General features: G+C 37.7%; 1 protein-coding gene across 1 annotated transcript in view; it reads right to left on the bottom strand.

Moving 5' to 3' along the window:
• Window positions 1-233: 233 nt before the first annotated feature.
• The window catches only part of LOC129399156 (C-type lectin domain family 12 member A-like), a 36793-nt gene continuing 12985 nt past the window's right edge, over window positions 234-24041 (bottom strand). Inside the window, exons 3-7 of the mRNA XM_055118447.1 lie at window positions 22017-22109; window positions 21373-21561; window positions 20044-20198; window positions 1615-1673; window positions 234-363 (exon numbers count right to left, since the gene is read on the bottom strand). Of these exons, the coding sequence (XP_054974422.1) occupies window positions 234-363; window positions 1615-1673; window positions 20044-20198; window positions 21373-21561; window positions 22017-22109 (626 nt within the window). The remainder of the gene's footprint in view (window positions 364-1614; window positions 1674-20043; window positions 20199-21372; window positions 21562-22016; window positions 22110-24041) is intronic.

Genomic DNA, 24041 nt, shown 5'->3' with positions numbered 1-24041 from the left:
GTTTTACAAAGTTATTCATAGTTGCATTTTAGACATACATTATTCTGGCCTCAAGTCTACCACCAGTGTCAAATTCCCTCCACCAGTATCCCAGGTTTCCTCCTTCCCGAAAATGCCCACTAGCCTGCCATCTTGATAGGCATTATTTCAAGTTTGATTGTTGACGTTTGGATCTCATGCTTTCCTTGTGGTTGACCTGCTGTTTGCATATCTAACCACATTTCTCTTCTATATCACAGATGTGCCAAAATCCCTTTGACCCCAAACCAGTTGCTTCCATCTCTGCCTGCTTCTTCTGTCAATTTTTCAGAGGTGTTTCTTGTTTTATCTGCCACCGGATCGCTGCTGCTACTCGTCTTACATCTTCAAGATGAAAGATACAAAAATCAAAAAGACGCTTGATAAATGATTAGACACTGTACAACAGGAAGATAAAATATTATGATACAGTATACTTAGATTCCCTGTGTCATTTGCTCATAAACAGCTATTTCGAATAACACATATGAAATTAGCTGTAGCACAAGGAAATTCACAAAAGAGGAAAAATAAAATCATTTTGATGTAAACAAACGAACCAAGTAAATAAAAGACGCACCTTTAAAAAGTGAATTAAAAGGCAAACGGGGAAAAATTTACTATTATCTGATCAGTGCAACTGAGCAGTTAGGGAAGACACAAGGTCAATTTTTGGCCTAGATGTCTAATATTCTCACAGACATTATAATGATATTAATGTTTATATTGTTAAATATAAAGTTTTCTATAAGGGTTGTTCTTGAATTATGCAATAACTGAATCATATTGGAAGCATAGTTATTGCTTTTTAAAATTCGATTCCTCCATCCCTCTGTCCTTCTCGGAGAGCCTGGCAAGTTACTGAGAGTATCCTGCCCACACAGCAGAGCCTGGGAAGCTCCCTGTCTCGTATTAGATATGCCAAAAACAGTAACAACAAGTCTCACACTAGAGATGTTACTGGCGGCCACTCGAGCAAATAGATGAACAACGGGACTACTGTGCTACATGTATAGACTTGATACACTAGAGTTCATTTAAACAACCTCAGTCCCACAAAAGATGGTTCAGTTTTCATTTACCGTTGTATATTAACTCAGAGTACTAAAAAAAGTGAGTGCAGACTTTAGTACTTTGGAAGTAACGGATGTTCATCCTCATTAGTTACCTATTTTGTGATTCAGTCTGTCCCGAATTGATGGGTCCTGATGAGTACTCAGAAACTCAAACTCCTTCTCAATTCACACATAGATAGACTGATAAACATTGATGACTCTAAGCAAAAAGATCAATCAATTATTGCTTCTTTGTACCACTGGGAGATAATCAATTATAAAACTGTAGCACTGTCATCCCATTGTTCATCGATTTGCTTGAATGGGCACTAGTAACATCTCCATTGTGAGACTTGTTACTGTTTTTAGCATATTGAATATGCCACGGGTAGCTTGCCAGGTTCTGCTGTGTGGGCAGGATATTCTTGGTAGCACGCCAACCCTTTATCTCACCCCTCAAAAATATGTATAAAAGATTCAAGTATAACATAGATTTAAAAATAAAACGTGATATTTAGTATTTTCTAAAACCAAAAATTACTCTTTGCCACTGGTTGCATCAGAGTATGTAGCTGAGCCGATGTGTTGTGATGTGAATTTCTTGAACAGTGAAAGCCAACATTTAAAAATGTGAAATTGGCAGACTCCAGTCTCTTAGGAACAAGGGGACTTCAGAAGACTAGGGTCATGTCTAGGAACTACAGATGATCAGATAAAGATCAGAGGACTATGTGGATTATTGTAACATGACCTGACTTTTCTGGACAGACTAGTGTTAGTTTACCTTTCAGGACAGAAACTAAATGCAGATTTCCATTTTTATGAGACTTTTGAATGAGATAAAATTACTAAGAATTGGCACCTAAGAAAATGTTAGCAATTTGTTGAAACTATCCAATTTCTTCATTTGGTAGCATCAGGATGCTGTTTTACTTGGTGCTGGGAAAGAAACATTTTCCAGTTAAAGTTATGGACTTTTTCCCTTCCTTCCTTCCTTCCTTCCTTCCTTCCTTCCTTCCTTCCTTCCTTCCTTCCTTCCTTCCTTCCTTCCTTCCTTCCTTCCTTCCTTCCTTCCTTCCTTCCTTCCTTCCTTCCTTCCTCCCTTCCTTCCTTCCTTCCTTCCTCCCTTCCTTCCTTCCACAGAGACTTAAAAGCAAGCTCTCAGAAGCGCGCGGCCACAAGTGGCCACTCGATATCTTTAGCTATCTTTAGCCTGCTTCTCCCTTTGGGAGAAACTGCCAATCTTCTGAGAGTTTCCTGCGCACATGGGACAGCCTTGCAAGCTTCCCATGGTGTATTTATATGCAAAATCCAGTAACAAGCTGGATCTCATTCCCGTGACCCTGAAGAGCGCCCAGTGCAACATCGTTGGGAGGGCCAAGTCCAGATGGACTTCTAAGATCTCAGGGAAAGGACGAAATGAGATGTTACTGGGTCCGCCCGAGAAATAGGTGATTAACGGGCTATCGTGATCGTGATCATGATTTATCTATTTATTTGTTGCTTTTTGGGTCACACCCATATGGGATGCTGGGGATCGAACCCTGGGTCAGCCGTGTGCAAGGCAAATATCCTACCCATTGTACTATCTCTCCAGCCCTTTTCTACATTTTAAAGTTGTGGCAATATGCATTCATTAGATCAATATTGAAAAAACCACTTAACATACTTGAGTTTCCCTTGTTTTCTACAGTGAAACTAACTGTTAATGAAATGAGACAAAGATTTGCCTTTTTCTTTTTCTTTTCTTTTCTTTTCTTTTCTTTTCTTTTCTTTTCTTTTCTTTTCTTTTCTTTTCTTTTCTTTTCTTTTCTTTTCTTTCCTTTTCTTTTCTTTTCTTTTCTTTTCTTTTCTTTTCTTTTCTTTTCTTTCCTTTTATTGAATCACTGTGAGAAGAAAAATAATACAAAGCTTTCAGGTTTTAGTCTCAGTCATACAATGATTGAACGCTCATCCCTTCACCAGTGCACATGTTCCACCACCATGAACCCCAATATACCCCCCTCCCACCCAGCCCCCACCTAAGTAGCTAATGATCTTCATTTTATTCTCTATACTTTGAATAGATTCAATATTTCAATAGAGAACTCGCTATTATTGTTTGAAATTTTCCCCCAGCAATCAGGCCTGCTGAAAAAGAAATTTAATAATTTCTTTTCATTGCTGAGAATAAAGATTCTATGAGCATGCTATGAGTTTTGGATATCTGATATTTTATTTCACTTCACAGTCTAGATGCATGTCTGCAAGAAGCTGCTCTGGGTGCCAGAATGGGTTAGAAGACCTCTTGGATTGTATTCTTTACGAGCAGAGGGTCTGTTTCGCAAGTAGCAGCTCCAGATCTTACCTGGGCTGAGGGCGAGCCGGTAATGCCCCCTTCCCATGATCACCTATGAGCCACAGCATTCCAAAGTTCCTAACTCTGGGTGGAAGTCTTAGGGGGTGGCTCTTGCCACGTGGATGATTCTGCTGCTGCCATTTTCCGAGCAGAAGAACAGAGTGGAAAGGGAAAATTCCTCCCCAAGTGGCACATAGTCGTAGTACAGCTCACAGTCTAGATGCATGTCTGTAAGAAGCCACTCTGGGTGCCAAAATGGGTTAGAAGACCTCTTGGATCATAGTCTTTACGAGCAGAGGGTCTCAGATTTGCCTTTTTCTTATAATGACACTTCAATTTTCATATTTAGACACTTACTAGGTTCTACCTGTATCTTCATGTGCTAATTTGTTTAACCCATTAATTCCACCCAAATATACAAAGAAGAAATAAAACATGATCCACTCCTTTTTAAAAAATCTGTAATACTTTGGAGGGAAGAGGACTTATCCATCTATCTTTGTGTGACTATCAGAAACAACTATAAAAGCAATAAAAAAAAGATCATCTATCATTTGGGAGTAAGTGCTTCCCAAGTAATAGCTCCATGAAGCCAGATCATACTCACCTACAACTGTGATTCTTAAGGGGGAAAAATTGACATGGTGAAAAAATTTAGAAGAAAGAAATCAAGTACTGATAATGGCACCTCTGAAAGATGTTTGCAGCTACATGGAGTTGACGGAAACACATGCCAATCATAAATGCCCTTCAATACACAAAATCACCATGAACTTTCTTAGGTTATAGTCAGTGGAGCTTCTTGTTACTTCAACTGATTTTCTAACCTTTTGAGGAGCAGCACTTTCATTTATACCTTTTAGCATTTTCTGCCCTTAGCAGTCGTCACTGAATCTGATAGTAAACTTTTCTCAGGCCATGACAGATAGTATACAGATATATGTTGGGAGATACATATTTTTTTTTGCTCTGAAGTGAAGCCAGTTGCGATGCATATTTACCATCACAGCTCAGTGTTACCAGGGTGTTTCTGGCAGATGTGAGGTGACAGTTTAACCATTGTAATCACACAGGGAAGGTGTGAACCTATTTCTAGAAAATACACGTCTGTTCTAACTACTGTGAGTACGTGACCCTTTGTATGTCTCTTCCCCACACCCCTTTTGCCTGTCTCCCCTGCTTGCTCAGCCTATATAAGTTGTACTGATTGTCCAATAAAGTCGGAACTGCTTGATGGACCCCCGCCGTGTGCTCATTTCTCGGTTGAGGAGGTGGTGGCATAGGGCAGGCTCTTTTCTCCAGGCCCCTCTGTTTACAGGAAGGGTAGATCCGTCTGATCCTCAGAGCCCTGAGCGGTGGCTTCTTGCTGGACGAGAAAACGTGCCGAACAGAGGCCAAAAGAAGGAGACCCCAACTGATATACAGAAATGAGACCTGACTCCCTCTCATTGATATTTCTCAGATCATGAATTCATTCAAGATATGATTAGTAGAAGCCCAGGAAGATCTGAGAGAAAAGTGGAGACTTACTTTTGAAGGACAGGAGTCCTTATCCAGCCACGAGTACCAGGTGTAGTAAGAGCAAAATTAAAGCAGGACCCCACACTTTCCCCGAACGAGCCGGCATCCCATAGCACACATATCCTGTTGAAGTCATTGGCCCTGCCCTATCCCTTGCCCCATTAATGAGTATTCCATTTCATTTTGATTCCAAAGAAAGCCGGCAAGAATGTATCCTGTCCTGTTGCCTCCAGCCAACACAAATTCGTCTCTATAGCCATATCTCAGTGCTCACGAATGCAATCACATGACGTAATGTGGATATTTTAATGAACATTCTAGAATATACATCGCAGCTGACTCCCCACCCTCCCACTGTCTTGATCCTATTTTTGGTCTTCTTGGTCCACCGTCCCATCATAGGTCACGGTGGCAATCATCTGCTAGATGCTGTTTCTTACTTTCCATGCAAATATTGAAATATATAACAATGTTATTTCCAATTTGTTCTCAATGATTTCATTTTTCTGAAATATATGTTATAAGAAAAAAAATCTATTTTTTTAAAAATTTATTTTATTTTATTTTGCTTTTTGGGTCACACCCGGCAATGCACAGGGGTTATTCCCGGCTCTGCACTCAGGAATTACTCCAGGCGGTGCTCAGGGGACCATATGGGATGCTGGGAATCGAACCCAGGTCGGGCGCGTGCAAGGCAAATGCAATACCCACTGTGCTATCGCTCCAGCCCCCCCAAAAAATCTATTTCTTTTATATTTTCAAATGTATTGCTCAAATATATGTAGACAATATTCTGGTAGATGCTTGTTCTTTCTTTTGATTATGGTATTTTTTTGGGGGGACTTGTATTTTGTTTGTAGACCACACCTGAAAATACACAGGGCTTATTCCTGGTTCTATGTTTTGGGGTCACTCCTACTTTGGCTTAGGGGACATTATGGGGTGACAGAGATCAAATCCTGGGTTGGCGAATTGCCCTACTGCTGTATTAGCTACATCTCCAGACTCATGACTATTGTAACACTTATTAACCTTATGTCTAAAATCTGAACTCTTGACTTTTCAATTTTTTTCTAACTTTAGCATTGGATTATTTTCTATGAAACCAGTCTTCAAATTAAACATTATCTCCAAACACATTTTACTTATTGGTTCAAGCTTGTAGATATTGCAGTTTTAGGTTCACTTTATGAATTGTGTATTGCATAAAACACATTTTTCCTGATGCATCTAGATTAATTTTAAACTTATTTTATAATTTTATGATTTTTTATGATTTTGTAATTTTTGAAGTTTAAAAGTTTACTTGTATACATTTCTTAAAATAGCTACTAGTCATTACACTGATATTTATTTTTTGTTATGAAATAAGACACCAATCTTACTCCTTTCATCAACATTCTCTAATAATTCACTACTTATATTACAATAACATAATATGGTTATTTAATAAAACCTCACTCTTCAATCTGGCCTTTCATAATATATATTATGAAATATATATTATTGCTCAGTTCCAGATGCTATCTTATCAATAATGACTTCTTTCTTTGTTTCAGTTCTTTGTTTTCGCTTTCTTATTATTTGTGTAATAGGTGTAGGTGACTTGGCTTTTTACTTCAAGTTCATTGGGGTTTTCATCTCAAATTTTGAACAATTTATAAACTCTTACAACAAAACATTATTTTTTTATTTGCTATCTCATCAACATACCTACTTGAGTTTTACAATGAAAATTATATTGTTTGTACTGAAAAATGTTTTATACTATATTTATTATCTTAAATTATTAGCACTGTAGCACTGTCACTGTCATCCCATTGTTCATCGATTTGCTTGTGCGGGCACCAGTAACATCTCCATTGTGAGACTTGTTGTTACTGTTTTTGGCATATCGAATACGCCACAGGGAACTTGCCAAGCTCTGCTGTGCGGGCGGGATACTCGGTAGCTTGCTGGGCTCGCTGAGAGGAATGGAGGAATCAAACCTGGGCCAGCCGCATGTAAGGCAAACGCCCTACCCGCAGTAATAATAAAAAATTATTATTTATTAGGCAATTATAATGATAATTATTATACCTTGATTTTCAATATGAATATCTATTTCAGTAATTCAGTTGTATTGGAAGCTGCTGACCTTTGACTTTTTTCTTCCATTCTTGAACTCTGTGAGCCTAAAATCTATGGATATTCTTATTTGTATTTTATTAGTTGTATTTACTTTGGGATTTGACTTAAAACTGAAGTAGAGAGAAACCTGAAAAGGGGAAAAGGTGCCTAAAGTCTACATTTAAGTTAGATAGGCTCTCCTAACTTCATATTTTCTCTCCACTTCATACAGCTGAGTTGATTCCCTACCCTTCTTTACATATTATAACAAATTGAACCTGGGACAACGTATTGAAAGGCTCATTTTCAGGCAGTTAAATGACCCAAGGAGGGGGGATAAACCAACAAATTTTGACAAAATAGGTTCATCAGAGGGTTACACCAGTAATGGAGGCTACAGTTTAACAAATCTACCTCATATACACTGAGGTTTTTGTACACTGAGTAAAGACAAATTAAGACAATTTAGAAACAACCAGACTCAGCAAATACTTGAAGAGGGCTGACACGACGAAAGACTAAAAACAGCCAGAAACAAAAAACATTTAAAACAAAACAAAACAAAAAGAGATGACACAACCAAGACACCATGCAATCCTGTAAATAAACCAGAACTTGAATACAGTGATGATGGAAATGTAAACAAAGAAAAAAGAACAGTGTCTGCTAAAACATACTTCATTTATCCCAGAATGCTACTTTTACTTATTTACTAAACAAAACTGAAAATCTAAATTTCTAGGGAAAGACTTGAAAATCATAACAGCTTTACTGTATAGTAGCTTCTAACTGTAAGTCACTAAAATATCAATCTACTCATAAGTGGTTATATACATTAGAGGTGTAACACAATGGAACCACATATGGTATTCCAAGAATGTCAGGAGTCATTTCTGAGCACAGAGTTAGAGCAAGCCTTGAACACCACTAAGTATGACCCAAACAACAAAAAGCATTTAAAAAAATTTTCTTAAATGTAAAAGATGAGTTTCACATCTTTGTTTTATTCTCAGTACCGTTGTCAAATATGCTATATCTTTTATTAAAAAAAACTTTATTTATGCCAAATCATTCCCCATAATATCCTCCTTAGCTATCTCTTTGAACTAGTGTCTTTCTGATCCAAAGTTCTTACCATTAACCGCTCTGTTCTCTGACATTTCAACTGTGCTTTCAATTGTACTCTCTTTCTCTTCTATTTTCAGCTTCACCATCCACTCCTATCTCTTGTACATCATGAGTATCTTTTCAAAGAAAAAAAATATTTAAAAGTTACTCTTTTCTCTACTTTTACTTTTTGTCTAGATACTTCCAACTTTCCTGACTTGCTTTTGTTTATAATGACACATTTTTTTTTATATATACATAAACTTTGGACCTTACAAAAATTGAACTCAAATCCCCTACCTTGTTGTATATAAAGTCATACAATTTCATTAGAAGGAATACAAATTGGTAAATATGTAGCAGAGCATATTCTATTTCTCTAATTTTCTAAGACCTTTAGGCCACTGGCTATGAGAATATTGAATGTTGACAATGTACCTAGCCCTCCCTGAACACATGCAGTGACCATCAAATATACAGAGAGAGAAGATGGCATTTGGGGAATGTTAATGCCTAAAGCATTATATACTAAGTTGGTTCCTAAAACTTTATAGTCAGTATTGATATATATGAAGTGCTTCTGTACATATATAAATATAAAATACTTTTGGGTAAACGACTTTATATATGTGAGCAGTTAAATTCTATATAGTTATGATCAGGATATTACTGTTTTTTTCTTTCTTTTCTGTGGGTTACATTTATTTTTAATTTAGACACTAAATTGCAAGGTTGATTATAATAGGGTTTTAGGCATAAAATGCTCCCATTTCCAATCCTACCACCAGTAACCCTCACCCCCCCTCACCCCAGATTCTTTACCACCTCCCTCTCATGAATACTTTACAGATTCATTTTTAAATTTATTATTGTAATTTGGGTTCTGTGCTCTAAGTAGCATTTGGTCCAAGGGTTTAATATAGATATACAGGTATAACACAAAGCCTCTGTCTCTTGTCCCTATTGGCTTGTCCTATCCATAATAATCCATATTATGGATTATTTATTATGATCTGTAACATCATTCTGAAAGGCTTCAAAGGTACAAGAAATGCATTGTGATTGATACCAGTTCTCTGGACTTACAGAAACTTAGATCAAAACATTTTTCTTACATGCATTAATGATCGCATTAAATAAAATGAGCTGGCAGAACTTAGCTTGGCATAAAGATTTCCCTAGGTACCAGCACTCCATTGCTAAAGAGTCAGACAGAGGGTCCAACACTTGAGCTGACGATGTGGAGATACCCACCAGTCTACTTGAGTGGGCCCTTTCCCTGCCCTGATCTTGCACAGAGATTCTTATCTTCTCTCTTGAGATAGTCCTGCAGTTTCATAATAGAAGACTTCAGAAATTTGACAGTCTCATAAGTCACCTCTTCAGATATTATCGAACAAACAAGAAAAATTCAATAATATATGATTGGCTAGTCACACTGAACTTCAAGAAGCTACTGTTGTGTTTTGGTCCAGCATATGTGGTTGCGTTGAATAGTTTCCCTTTGTTAGAAAACAAGCAAAATCCTTGTGTCAGAAAACAGAACTGTTCTGCTGAGAATTTCAGGATTAGGATATTCTCACCTGTACTCCTCTAATTACCATTTTATTAACTTCCCCCAAGAATATATCAAGTTAAAGAAATGATCCTCTGAGTAAAATATGGATTTCAAATACAAGGGCTAACTTTTTTAAAAAAACAAAATTCACATTTTATTTAGGTTGAAATAAACTACACAAAATTGATTTCCTTCACCAAACATAGCAGCAATATTTTCATATCATTCCCGGAAACACACAAAACAATAATTCTTGTGGGTTCTCCAAGTTTTCCTTATAAATCAAGATAAGGCTATAGATAATAGTCATAGAGAAAAGAAAGCAAAATAAATCAGTTATTAGTATCCATGGCCTCTCATCCTATCTTGACCATGAAATAGAAGTTTCAATATAAAATTTTAAAAGCTGATATAGGTTCAACAAAGGAATGTAATCAGCAACAACCAGATATGGAAAAATGGCAGACTTGTCCATTCAAACCGTAATCTATTTTTTTAAGTTCACTTGCTAAAAACAAAATCTACACTTAAAATCTACCCTTTGGCAAGTTCACATTTCTCTGGCAATTCTCTTATCTGTCCAGTACAGATATTTAACAGTAATACTTAGAACTAAAGGATAACTGTTTTTTTTTAATCAAGAGTTTTTAAAATTTTTTAAATTTATTTCTGTTTTATTGAATCACCATGAGAAAAGTTACAAAGCTTTCAGATTTAAGTCTCAGTCATACAATGATCAAACACCCATCCCTTTACCAGTGCACATGTTCCACCACCAAAAACCTCAGTATACCTCCCCTCCCACACCCCCACTCCTGCCGCCACCTGTTTGGCTGAGGATTTTCACTTTACTCTCTCTTTACTTTGATTACATTCAATATTTTAACAGAAATCTCACTACTATTATTTGGAATTTCCCACCAACAGTCAGACCTGCCGAAAAGGCATTATTTAATAATTTGTTTTCCATTGCTGAGAATGAAGAGCGTTTGAGCTGTTGCAGCCACGGGGTTTTAGTTTTCTGGTATTTTAGTAATTAAGTCCAGAGAAATTTCTGCCAGAAGTTGCATCACTGCAAGCTCGTACCTCCGGTTAGTGGGCTCTATAAGATGGTGGTCACCATGTAACCGCCAAAAGGAAAGGCCAAGAGGGAAAAATCTTTCCCCTCCCGGGGTGGCATGAGGCTGTAGCTTAGTTCACAGAGGTTAATCAAGAAAGTTTTTATTAAACAAAGTTTACTTAGAAAGATGTGATACAGACTGGTGCAGCCCTTTTGGAAAACAGTATGGACGTATGGACACTTCTCAAAAAGTTAGAACTTGATCTCCCGTTTGACCCAGCAATACCACTTCTGGGAATATACCCCGGAGTTGCAAAAAGGTATAATAGAAATGACATCTGCACTTGTGTGTGCATTGCAGCACTGTTTACAATAGCCATAATCTGGAAAAAAATCCAAGTGTCCGAGAACAGATGACTGGCTAAAGAAACTTTGGTACATCTACACAATGGAATACTATGCAACTGTTAGAAAAAATGAAGTCATGAAATTTGCATATAGGTGGATCGACATGAAGAGTATCATGTCAAATGTAATGAGACAGAAAGAGGGGGGGTGGTGGAGAACCCTCCCCGCCTCAAGAGACCCAGCCCTTGGAGCTGAGCCGATCTCCATTACCCAACTGCCGCCACACTCCAGGTTGCTTTCCACACATTATACACATTATAAGACACTTCTACCCATTTTCCATAATTACCACACCATAATTGATGGAGTTCAGACAGTGGGCAACAAGTTATATATATATATTATATGTATGTATGTATAATATATATTATATGTATGTATATAATATATATATGTATATATATATATATCAAAGACCCCTGCAACCTACCAAGAGAATCCCTTCTGCATGGACAGAGCCTGGCAAGCTACCCATGGCATATTCAACATGCCAAAAACAGTAATGATAGGTCTCATTCCCCTGACCCTGAAAGAGCCTCCAACTGTTGGGTAAGATGAGTAAGGAGAGGCTGCTAAAATCTTAGGACTGAGAGAAATAGGGACGTTACTGGCGCCCACTCAAGTAAATTGACGAGCAGCTGGATGACAGTGATACAGAAATCTAGTGGTTTTAAGTTACTTTCTCTCTCTCTCTCTTGCTCTCTCTCTCTTTCTCTCCCTCTCTTTTGTGATTTGGGTCATGCCCAGCTGTTCTCAGGGCTTACTCCTGACTGTACTCAGGGATCACTCTGGTGGGGCTTGGGACTATATGGGGTGCCACGAATTAAATCATGGTGGGTCAAGTACAAGGTGAGTGTCGTACACATACTTCAGTCTCTCTACAACCTAAGTTCCTAAGTGTCTCTTTTTAACAGAAAGTCTTGTGTTTCTATGTACAGTGCCTGAATCAAACAGGTTAAAATTAAAATGCAACTGACTAAAGCTAAAGGATATTTCAGATGTTATTGGCAAAGAGGAAATGTATCTGTGTGCATATATCACACATACATAAATATAAACATTTGTATATTTATACATAAATATAAATATATATGAATAGGCAGATAAAGATCGTGTTCTGACATAAAATCCTTGACTGAAACTATGGCCCTAGAAGGAGACATGGTCCTACGGCAGGCCTGGAGACCCTCTAATGTGGCAGCCTTCTAAGTCCCACAAAATCATTTGATCAAACACAACCCAATTGCAGGTGGGAATTCAATTCAATTACTTCTAGGATCTTCTTATAAAGAAACATAAGTTTTTATCGAATAAATCACAAGAATAGCACGATGTTGAGACAGGGAAGGAAGTTTCAGTCTGAGGTAGACAGGACACAGCGGGGTGTCCGTGTCACATGAGTCACCACTTGCATTGCGGTGACTCACTTGCCAGCCTGCGCTGTGGTGGCTGCGGTGACTCAGAGGACCAAGAGTGGCAGGCTAGGGCTATACATGCTGCCAAGTGTTGGCACACTGTGGCAAAGCTACAGAGAGCTGAGGGAGCAAGCGAGAGAGGTGACGTGAGGGTTCCTCTGGAGACTGAGGCCAACTTCTTGGAGGACAAGGAGAATTGGCAATCCATGATCCTCACAGAAGCAGAATCTCGATAAAGATGATGGAAATGACAGCACACAGCAAAGACCTCAAGAAGGTCACTGCTGTGGTCGGTGATATTATGGTCTGATCAGTTCTACATTCAAGAAGCAGGGTTAGAGCAGGGACCAAGCAAAGGCATTGGGTAACTGGTCTCTCTCTCTCTCTCTCTCTCTCTCTCTCTCTCTCTCTCTCACACACACACACACACACACACACACACATTGGAGCATTATTGAAACTTCAGTGGTGTTGCTACCATAAACGGTGACTGCAAAGAAAAGCTGACACAGGGTGGATCATCCCAAGAGAAATGGACCAAATGACGCTCTTTGGTTGAGATCAAAGGCAAACCTGCATGTCTGAGTTATGGCCGTGTGTTAACAGCTGGGAGAAAAGCCCGTCTGCGTGCCAGTGCACAAATTCTCAAAACACACAAAAGCCACTCAACAAATTCCAAGGCCAAATACAGCTTTGAATAGGAATAATTCTGCAGGAGATTCCAATTTTCCTTTCTGCCTTTCTGTGATTAGACAAAGAAACTTAAGAACTACTTTAGTCTACACTAATGGCATAACTGTACTACAGTCAATGATAGAAATAGTTTCTTGTTTCTGTAGTTTACATTCTTGGTCTCACAGATTAATTTGCAATGTATTTGTGGGCTGGAGCAATAGCAGAGCGGGTAGGAAGTTTGCCTTGCATGTGGCCCACCCAGGTTCGATTCCTCCATTCCTCTTGAAGAGCCCAGCAAACTACTGAGAGAATCCTGCCAGCATGGCAGAACCTGGCAAGTTACCCGTGGCATATTCAATAACCCCAAAATGGTAACAAGTCTCACAACGGAGATGTTACTGGTGCCTGCTCGAGCAAATAGATGAACAACCAGACTACAGTGCTGCAGTAACTATATAGCACTGTAGTCTCCAGCGGGCACTAGTGACGTCTCCATTGTGAGACGTTTCTTTTTTTGGCATATGTGACAGGTCACGGGTAGCTTGCCAGGCTCTGCCCTGCAGGCGAGATACTCTTGGAGTAGCTTACCAGGCTGTCCAAGAGGGACAGAGGAATTGAAACCGGGTCAGCCACGTGCAAGGCAAGTGCCCTACTCTATGCAACCAATTTTCTTCCTCAGGTTTCAGTTACTTAAATTTCCCCTTTCTTTAAGTTTCAACACAGTATGTTCTCCTTTTCCAACTTCTGCCCACAACTGCCCCCTTGCCAAATCTAACCAAGGCAGAAACTATGTCCCATCCCGTGTCCTCATTCACTCTGCATACAAATTAAGTCATATTTCAGACTGGGTCCACTGGATCAGTGTTAGCAACTTGGATTGTTTTGCAATCAGTGGTTATTTGTTTATTTATTATTTTTTTTAATTTTATGTTTTTTAATTGAGACACCGTGAGAACAGTTACAGGGCTTTCAGGATCAAGTCTCAATCATACAATGATCAAACACCCATCCCTTCACCAGTGCACATGATCCACCACCAAGAACCCCAGACACCCTCCTTCCCTCTCCCCCTCTACCTGTGTGGCAGATGATTTTCAATTAACTCTCTCATTGCTATGATAACATTCGATTTTTGACCGAAAATTCACTCTCATTATTTGGAATCCCCCCGCCACCTGTCAAAGTGGCTTCATTAGATCGTATGTTTTCTACTGTTGATAACAATGAGCATATGATGTTGCACAGTCGTGAAATTGGCCGCCCAGTTTTGGGATTCTGGTATTAAGACCAGAGGTATTTCTGCCAGTGGCCGCTGCATTCCGAGACTGGTTTGTGTGCCTCTGGGATCATGGCTGTTCAGGAGCGGGGGAGCTGTTCATGGGAGGCTGCTGGGGTCTCATTAGGGCAGGAAGCAGGGCTGGTTCTGTCCCCCCACCCCATTGCGAGATTCCCCATGCATCCCATCATTGCAAGCTCCTACCTCTCTGTCCAATTGGCACTACACAGTGGTGGTCTCCATGCTGCCGAGAGGGAAAAAGGATGAGAACAAAAACCCTTTCCCTCCCAGGAACTGTAGTTTAGTTCAAAGTTCCCTTTCCCATGCTACTGTAGCCCAATGATATCTGCTCTCTCCAGGAACAGGAAGAGCCTTAAACTGTTCATTCAGGGTTTTGACGAAGAAGTCTGACCATCTCATTGGTGGGCAACCACGTGGTCTTTTGACGTCCCATGGAATCCAGTCAATAACAGCTCTAGTCCAGCGGTTGTCTCTGTATCACATTACATGTCCAGCCCATATAATTTTTGATGTTTTGGCAAATGAGATAGCGTTCCTGATTCTTGATTGTTGACGGAGGTCGGAACTCTGAATTCCTTCTCTCACGTTAGTGAGACGTGATACTCCTAGCATAGCTCTTTCTATTCCTCTTTGGGATTCCTGAATAGTGTTCTCATCCTGTTTTCGTAGGGCCCAGATCTCTGAGGCATACATTAGTGCGGGAAGAATGGTGGATTTGAAAAGATGTTCCCGGACTTGGAGGTCCTTCATCCTCTTAACCACTTCTTCGATGCTCTTAAATGCATTCCACGCTGCTCTTTCTTTCTTTCTTTCTTTCTTTCTTTCTTTCTTTCTTTCTTTCTTTCTTTCTTTCTTTCTTTCTTTCTTTCTTTCTTTCTTTCTTTCTTTCTTTCTTTCTTTCTTTCTTTCTTTCTTTCTTTCTTTTTCTTTCTTCCCTTTCTTTCTTTCTTCCATCCTATCCCTCCCTCCCTCCCTCCCTCCCTCCCTCCCTCCCTCCCTCCCTTCCTCCCTTCCTTCCTTCCTTCCTTCCTTCCTTCCTTCCTTCCTTCCTTCCTTCCTTCCTTCCTTCCTTCCTTCCTCCCTCCCTCCCTCCCTCCCTCCCTCCCTCCCTCCCTCCCTCCCTCCCTTCCTCCCTTCCTTCCTTCCTTCCTTCCTTCCTTCCTTCCTTCCTTCCTTCCTTCCTTCCTTCCTTCCTTCCTTCCTTCCTTCCTTCCTTCCTTCCTTCCTTCCTTCCTTCCTTCCTCCCTCTCTATCTTCCTTCCTTCAATTGTTCATCTTTTCTATATATCTTAAATTTTTAACTTTCTCTGATTCTAATAAGGTTGGTATTTTTTTTTAAATTTTGGGTAAAGGAGGAGATGTTAGCTTCCTTTTTTGTGTCTCTTTTGACCCATGTATAAATATCCTTTTGATTATGCTTAACAGTATCCGGTCTATGCTAAAATGATAAGCTGAATTTAGTGTCTTTTACCCAGTAGCTTAGAGCAATGAAGAACAAAGAAGAAGTTTGAAATTGTAAATTGTTATGAGAGAGGCAGAAACTCAGTGTCTAAGCATCTTTATTACACTTTTGTGATATACAATATATATACCCCTTTGTTGCTTTTAATTGCAGGAGAATGATGATACAAAATAATTGTTTTAACATCTTCTATCTGGTACTTTGTTCATTAGTACACTTTCAATCTTAACTGGATTAGCCATCTTTTCACATATAAAATGTTTTGTAACAGAGCAGCCAGCAAAATAAAGTGAATACTTATGTGAATACCCACAATGGTCACTTGAGACATTAATATTGTTGTTGTTAAGCCTGAAAAGGAAAGTAAAGAATTATAGTTTCCCAAAGATCTGAAACCACATATTCACAAAAATATCACTTTTGAAGATATCACTGCTTCTAGATACTGCATTAAAATGAAATTTCATTATTCATAATAGCAAGAATACCCAAGTTCTCATTTGCTCTTTTTTTGAGAAATATTCAAGTTATCTGTGCATTTTCTATTTTCTCACATGTAGAATATTTGTTTTTCATTAGTTACATATATTAGCGCTTGCTCCCCCAATAAACACTATAATTTAGATTAATGAAATTTCATTAGATTCTCTAATCTAACAAGTCCTGTAGTAAATCTTTGGCACTATCCTTCGAAAATGTTTCTTATATTTAGCAAAAGCAGGAATTAACTCAGCCCACAACATCTAAATCTCAGCATTACATACAAGTGACATTTCCTCTAGTAATTTTAGTCATTTTTCAAAGATATTACTTTGGCGTATTGAATTAACACCTAGTGCCTAACACAAAATTATTTATCAGGGACCATGCATTGAAAACAAACGGTAGACTGAATCTCCATATATATTCTAGAAAAGAATATAGCATCATGTTTTGACAAATAAATCGCTATAAATCAATACTTAGGTTCATGAATTAATTTCAACATGTGGTATTTTCCATTGGTTATGACAAAATACATCATTAATCACATTCCTTTTACATAAATAAGCACCAAATAAAAGTAAGAGTAGAAAAAATTAATTGTACAGGTAATATAAAGATACATATAAAATATATACCAGTATATACTATATTGATATGTAGGGCTTTTTATGTACTTTGAATTTCAAAATGATTTTTTAATACTTTGAAATATCTATTGTATATTCTATCCCACTGTAAATGATCTTACTTTCAAGCTACTTACAAATGAAAACTTGAAAATTCTACGTTTTCTAAATGTAGAATGCTTTCTCTGGAACATACACTAACATCACTCCCTCATTCCAAATCAGATCTTTAAAATATCACAAGTACACTATTGCTGTGTATCATTGCACACTACCAAGAATAGTGTTTTTAGTCTTTCTAGGTCACTTACTAATCTCTGCTATTCTATTTGAATGTGAAAAGCAAGTAAAACAAAAGAAAATGATCAAAGCATTTATTTTCTAGTAGTGATTAAATGAAGATATCAAGGTTTCTGAGTCAAAGTGATGGTAGCCTACTTCATTGTCATGAGCCTATTCCTGCTTAGTATCTCTTCCAGACACACTCACAATTTAACAAAGATGTAATGAGTTGTGGGCTTGTATTACTATTCAACAGGTTTCCTTCTTCAGTCTAACCTTTCTATTCCCAAGTGTAAAGGAGTACAAAAACATATGAAATATAATATAATAAATATAATATACAAATGAAATTGTATTGTCCTTTTATGTAAATACTGCTTTCCCCATTATAAATAGAATGTGTATTTTATAATTTTCATAATAAATGGAATGCACAGGAATCAATTTACAATGGTATATTTTAACTATATTTCTTCAATATATTAAGCAACAAAATATTTTATATATATAATACATATGCAGTATAACACATTTCTGTTCACCTTATTATCTTTACTGGGAATGGTTTGTAGTTTCCATTTTTAATTTAAAATTTACCATTTCTAACATTGCTAATAAGACAAATTTCAAATCCAGAATTTGTTTGTTTATTCTTTGTATTCTTAAGGAAGCATTTATTATGCCGTATTCTTTTACATATAGAGTGTTATAATTTGTAGAATTTAGTCTGTGCATACAATACATAGTTAAGTAACCAGGAGAAAAATCAAGCTTTTATTCATCTTTGAGTCTCAGAACTTATCATTATTTTCAGTATATAGAAGATATCAGTGGCCTTTAATTACTTATCATATAGTTGGTCAATAATTTATCAAGATGAGAATACCTTTGTGGTAAACTTTTGCAATATTAAACACATTATATACAAGCCTGAACTAATTTATTAAGGGTAAACTTTTAATATAAACGGATCTTAACTGCAATCTAAAATTCTTATGCTATGCTGAATAGACCTTATTCAAACCAAAATTTTAAATTCAGCAATAATGAAACTTACCAGTCAGAAGAGTTAAATAACTCTTCGAAGTTTTGGGGGTAGTTGATTGTCATATATATTGGGAGAGATAATCTCAGCCAAAATGCTTTTTTTGTGTGTGATTTTAAAAACTCCTACAGAGGAGCAGAGGAGATGGTTAATCACTAAAAACACAAGTTACTAGAAACAAAAAGAGTAAGAGAAAATTAGAGGAAATTTGGGTGGAAATGGTTGCATAGAGGCTGGAGAGAGTACAGAGGGTAAGGCGCTTGTTTTGCATGTGGCAGACCTAGGTTTAATCCCTACCACTTTATATGGTACTCCAAAAACAACAATGACAGCTCTGCGAGGGGTGATCCCTGAGCACAGAATCAGGAGAAAACTCTGGCCATTGGCTGGATGTGGCCCAACAACCATATAAATAAATGAAATCTTATATAATAAAATTTGAAACTAATTCAGAAATCTGGAACCAAAGTAACTGTAATTTCCCTCACATCCCAACAGCCTTATTTATGCATTTTTTGGTTTGGTTTTGATTTTTTTTTACCACTCCCAGTAGTGCTCTTAGCTCAGTGCTTGGGGATCACTCTTAGGGGTGCTTGGAGAACCATATGTGCTGCTGGGGATTCGACCCTCGTGGCCACATGCAAGGCAAATGCCTTAAGCGCTGCACTTTCTCTATCTCCAGCTCTCCGAGAAATTTCGAGCAAATACCACTTATTAAAGAAAAGAGGAAGAAGTTTCTAAGATTGCTTTTACTTTTCTAAAGGAGAATAAAGGATTGTAGGCAAGCGGTGACTTTGAGAAAATGTACTTTGACATACAAAAAATATGTAAATAATATCTGAGAGAACAGAAATACCAAGTAAGAGATAAAACATGGATATTTTATATAAATATTACAAGGTAAAATAATGTAAATATTATTTTTTGAGAGAACTCACTTCTCCTGGGATTCAAAGACTCCATGCTGTCAAACTAACCCTATTTCTAAAATACACTGCCTTTTTCTTTTAGTGAGACAAATGCAATGTCACCAAGTTTTTTTTATTAATATGTTCTCCTATGTCAATTTTACATAATCCTCAGGAATAATTTTCAGAAAAAAAAATTTTTTAATTTTTTTTAAAAATTGGGGCCACGCTTGGAAGTGTTCAGGGCTTTACTTCTGACTTTGTGCTTTGGAAACACACCTGACGGGGCCTGGGGGACTATATGGGGTGCTAAGGATGATACTCAGATTGGTCATATGTAGTCAAACACCCTACTCACTGGTCCCCTCTAGATTTATTTTTAGATAAATACTCGAAACTCTTTTGAGAGTTGATCCTTTGATTCCAGATTGGAAATGCTCATAGACCCAAAGATTCTAGGGGCTCATGTCTACCCAGACCCTCTGATGCTAAGGTCCGAAGCAATGACTTTGCATGATTTGCATTATTCTACCCTATCTTATTCACCTTTGAACCCAACTAAGAACAGTAAGGATCATGTCTGGATTAATTCAGATCTTCACAGGCTTCCTGCTCTCCATCTGTTGGGAAAGGCACCCTCTTTCCTCACAGGAAGTGAGCCACGGGATCTCACCAATACACTTTTGTTCCTAATAGTCAACAGGGTCGCATTCTGATCCCAGCATTTATTTTTACTATCTTGCCATGTTTCAGTAGTGTCCACATTGAAAAGGTAACACTTGTCATCATGCCATATCCATCTGCTTGGACAAGGTTGACATTTGTGCCCTGAAAGAAAGATGCAGTTTTTCTCTGATTTATATTGATAAACTTTATCCTATCACTACCATTACCCTCTGTGCTAACTTAACCAAATTCACTTGTTTTTCTTCTGTATGCATCAAATATAAAGCATGTAAATCTTCTATTTAGGACTCCTACATAATGCTACAATATATCCACAACAATCAAAGCAACACAGTTCCAAAAACAAAACCCTTTTCTAGTCTGTTTTCCTACTCAGGATCCCTGAATAATGATTAATTTCCTTTATTCCATCTCTAATTTTTTTCATATTCCTACTTGGTAAATAAAAAACAAAACCCCAAACAACTAATCACAAGAAACATTATGTGGTGGTGATCAATGCCCAACCTACATCAATTTTACCTTCTCCAATTTGAGCACTTCTAACCTCTGACTAGTTGTGCAAGTCTTGTCAATAGCACATAATTGTTTTAGTTTTAATATTTATAGAACCTGTTAAAAACACTCTCTAACAGTCTCAAAGACCAATACCAAGGGTAAGATCTAATTTTTTTTTTTTTTTACAGTAATACTCAACCCGGGCTGGAGCCATAGCACAGTGGGTAGGGAGTTTGTCTTGCATACGACCGACCCGGCTTTGATTCCTCTGCCCCTCTCAGAGAGCCCGGCAATCTGTCAAGAGTATCCTGCCCGAACAGCAGAGCCTGGCAAGCTACCTGTGGCATATTCGATATGCCAAAAACAGTCACAAAAAGTCTCACAATGGAGATGTTACTGGTGCCCACTCAAGCAAACCGATGAACAACGGGACGACAGTGCTACAATACTTATCACACATGGAACAGATGGACTAAAATTTAAGAATGAGGTCACCTATAAAGATAATTCTTTTCTGTCTTCAACTGATATCAGTTCCCAAATAATCATAGTAAAGGTCAGACAGGAGAAGCCATATGTTGCATAAGGTTTTATTAAGTGACTATCAATAAAAGATATTTGGGAGTGCAGAGTTAAAATTATCTTTTCTGTTTTTCTACTAACTACACAAAAATATTTATGAGTCCTCTGTCTGCATAAAATGCCCCTCTCCGAGTTACGGCTTTTAGGAGAAACATCATTAGGTACTGTTGCAGAGCATGAAAACTGGTTTAAATTCATTATCTTATAAATATCTCATAGTGGAATAAAGAATTACCTTGATCTTTTTCATATAGTTTACGGCATAATTCTCTGGCCATTTCTTGCAGAGTGCAAGAAAGTTTCCCGATCATCATAGTATTATTCGTGTTATTCATCATTTGTAGGGAAACATTTCCTTGAAGTTCATCTTTGACTTTTTGCAGTTTATTTACTTCTTCCACATGTTGCTTGAATGTTACATAAACTCCATATCAACCAAGGGAGAAGATGAAAAACATTTTGATTATTTGAAATAACCATCACCTTCCTTAGGCAGAGGGGTGCTAAGAACATTAAAGGTCTATGAAATCAGTCACTTTACTCACTTTAATGAGGGAAAAAAGACTAAGTAGGATATTATTATCCTCTTTGATAGTACATAACAGTAATTCTAAATAATTTAATTTTGGAAAGGCGCAGGAACACCTAGCAGTACTCAGGGTTTCCTCATGGCTTTGTGATCAGAGATCACTCCCGGCAAGTTTCAGGGGACCCATACGTGGTCTCTGGGATTGAATTGTGGTCAGTCAATTCAAGGCAACTGCCCCTTCACTGGTGTCTTTTTAGCCCCCAAATACTTAATTTAAAAAGTAAAACTGCTGTGAAACTGTTGAAATTCTAGTACTTTTCCCTTTCATTAAAAACATGGCTAATACATACACATTCCTCCTAAGACTCCCAGGCTAATCAGCAGCAGAAGACAAAGAAAAGTCAAAACTCTGAGGTGCCATACACGGGAAGGAGCAGGGCAAGCTATGGAAGAAAGAAAGAGTTTGTAACAGAGCTCAAATAGAGCTTCATTTGTGTTATTACATTTCCATTCATTCAATCATTTTATATTCATTTTCTTTCTTTCCATGTTTCTAGTCACGTGTTTAAAATAACATGTCCCTGTTGCTAGACATCAAATGATAAATGTGTCATTGTTGTTCTTTGGGGGCAACATTAGGTAATGCTCAGGGGTTACTCCTGGTGGTGGTGGTGGTGGAGGACCGTGTTGTATGCGGTAGATGGGATTAGGGTCACGTTGGTGCAAGGCAAATGTTCTACCCACTGTACTCTCATTCTGGCCCCGGGACATTTTTCTTTTTTTAAGAATAAAACAAGTTTAGAACAATTTATAAGTGATTTACTGTGCCAGCTGCTTCCCACTGATGGGACTGTTCACTGGTAAGATAATTCAAATACCCGAGAAGGAAAAGTGGAGTTTCAAAAGGAGTGTGAGTTGGGGCTGGAGCAATATCACAGCGAGTAGGGCATTTGCCTTGTATGCAGCCCACCCGGGTTCAAGTCCCAGCATCCCATATAGTCCCCTGAGCACCACCATGGGTAATTCCTGAGTTCAGAGCCAGGAGTAACCCCTGTGCATTACCAGATATGACCTAAAAAGCAAAAAAATAAAAAAGTGTGAGTTGTTTAACCCCTGAAACTCCATTATTTCCTTAATCAATGATGACTCAATAAAAGTAGAAAATTTTCCAAAAAAGAAAAGAGAGAAAACCAGCAAGTCTGGATACAACATATCTGGTCTGTGTAAATTGGGGGAAACTAAGTCACTGGCCATTCAGAGAGAGGCCAACTTGAATATTCTTTAGGCAAATAACTAGGGTGCCAAAAATAATTTGTTACTTGTATTTTCCCCAGAAATCCTGAGACTGTGCCGTTGGAGCATAAGTGGAAGGCTAGATCTTTGTGATGTACCTCATGTCCTCCCTTACCGAGGTCTCAGTAAAGGCAAATATAAATCATCTTCTTTTCTTTCTTTGTTTTTTTTTCTTTTTGGGTCACACCTGGAAATGCACAAGGGTTACTCCTAGCTCATGCACTCAGATATTTTCCTGCTTGGGGAACCGAATGGGATGCTGGGAATTGAACTCGGTTCGGCCACGTGCAAGGAAAATGCCCTACCCGCTGTGCTATTGCTCCAGCCACTCAGTTTCTTATTATAATATTTTGTGTGTTTTAGGAACACATTTTAGTTGAAAGCTTCCTTTTTGGTGAGCAGTAAGGTACAAAATAATCACTTCCTTATTGAATAAAATCTCAGGTATTATAAAGTTTATATTATAAATTCAGAATTATGAAAATCCTGCATGATTTACATGGTCATTATATGATACATGGGTAGTTCATAAAAATAAAATGTGTGGACTGAGAATTCATGGGTGTTACATCTGTATTTATCTATTTTTTCTTTACTCTTCAATGTATCCTCTTATCATTTTAACTTGTCTTTATTTTAGTACACTGGGTAAAGATCACCAGAAGAATTTTTAAGATAAAATATGCTTGACATATTACAAAATCAAAATAGAGTACCTGAAGTTCTGTCTCCTTTTTGGCCTTTCTGTCTCTGTCTCATACATACATTCAGCACTTTCTCTATTAGAAAAGAATTTATAAAACATGACTTTCCTAAAAAACAAATATCTTTTTGTTTCATGACATCATTTTATAGTAAAAGTATTATAATATAATCATAAGAAATACTATCCTATCCTGATTATGTTGAGTGTGATATTAAAAAACAATTTCTGAAAGATTGAATATTCAAGACTTTGATAAAATGGTATGATCTTTTAGTGTGAACACATAGTTTTGGAAAAATAAGAAGCTTTATTAAAAATGGAAATTCCAGGGTCAGAGCTGTAGCTCAATGGGCTAGCTTTGTATACAGGAGGCCTG

Source organism: Sorex araneus, chromosome 10 (genome assembly GCF_027595985.1).
Source record: "Sorex araneus isolate mSorAra2 chromosome 10, mSorAra2.pri, whole genome shotgun sequence".
In the NCBI taxonomy this organism is placed as follows: domain Eukaryota; kingdom Metazoa; phylum Chordata; class Mammalia; order Eulipotyphla; family Soricidae; genus Sorex; species Sorex araneus.
This window is presented reverse-complemented; position numbering and strand designations above follow the sequence as displayed.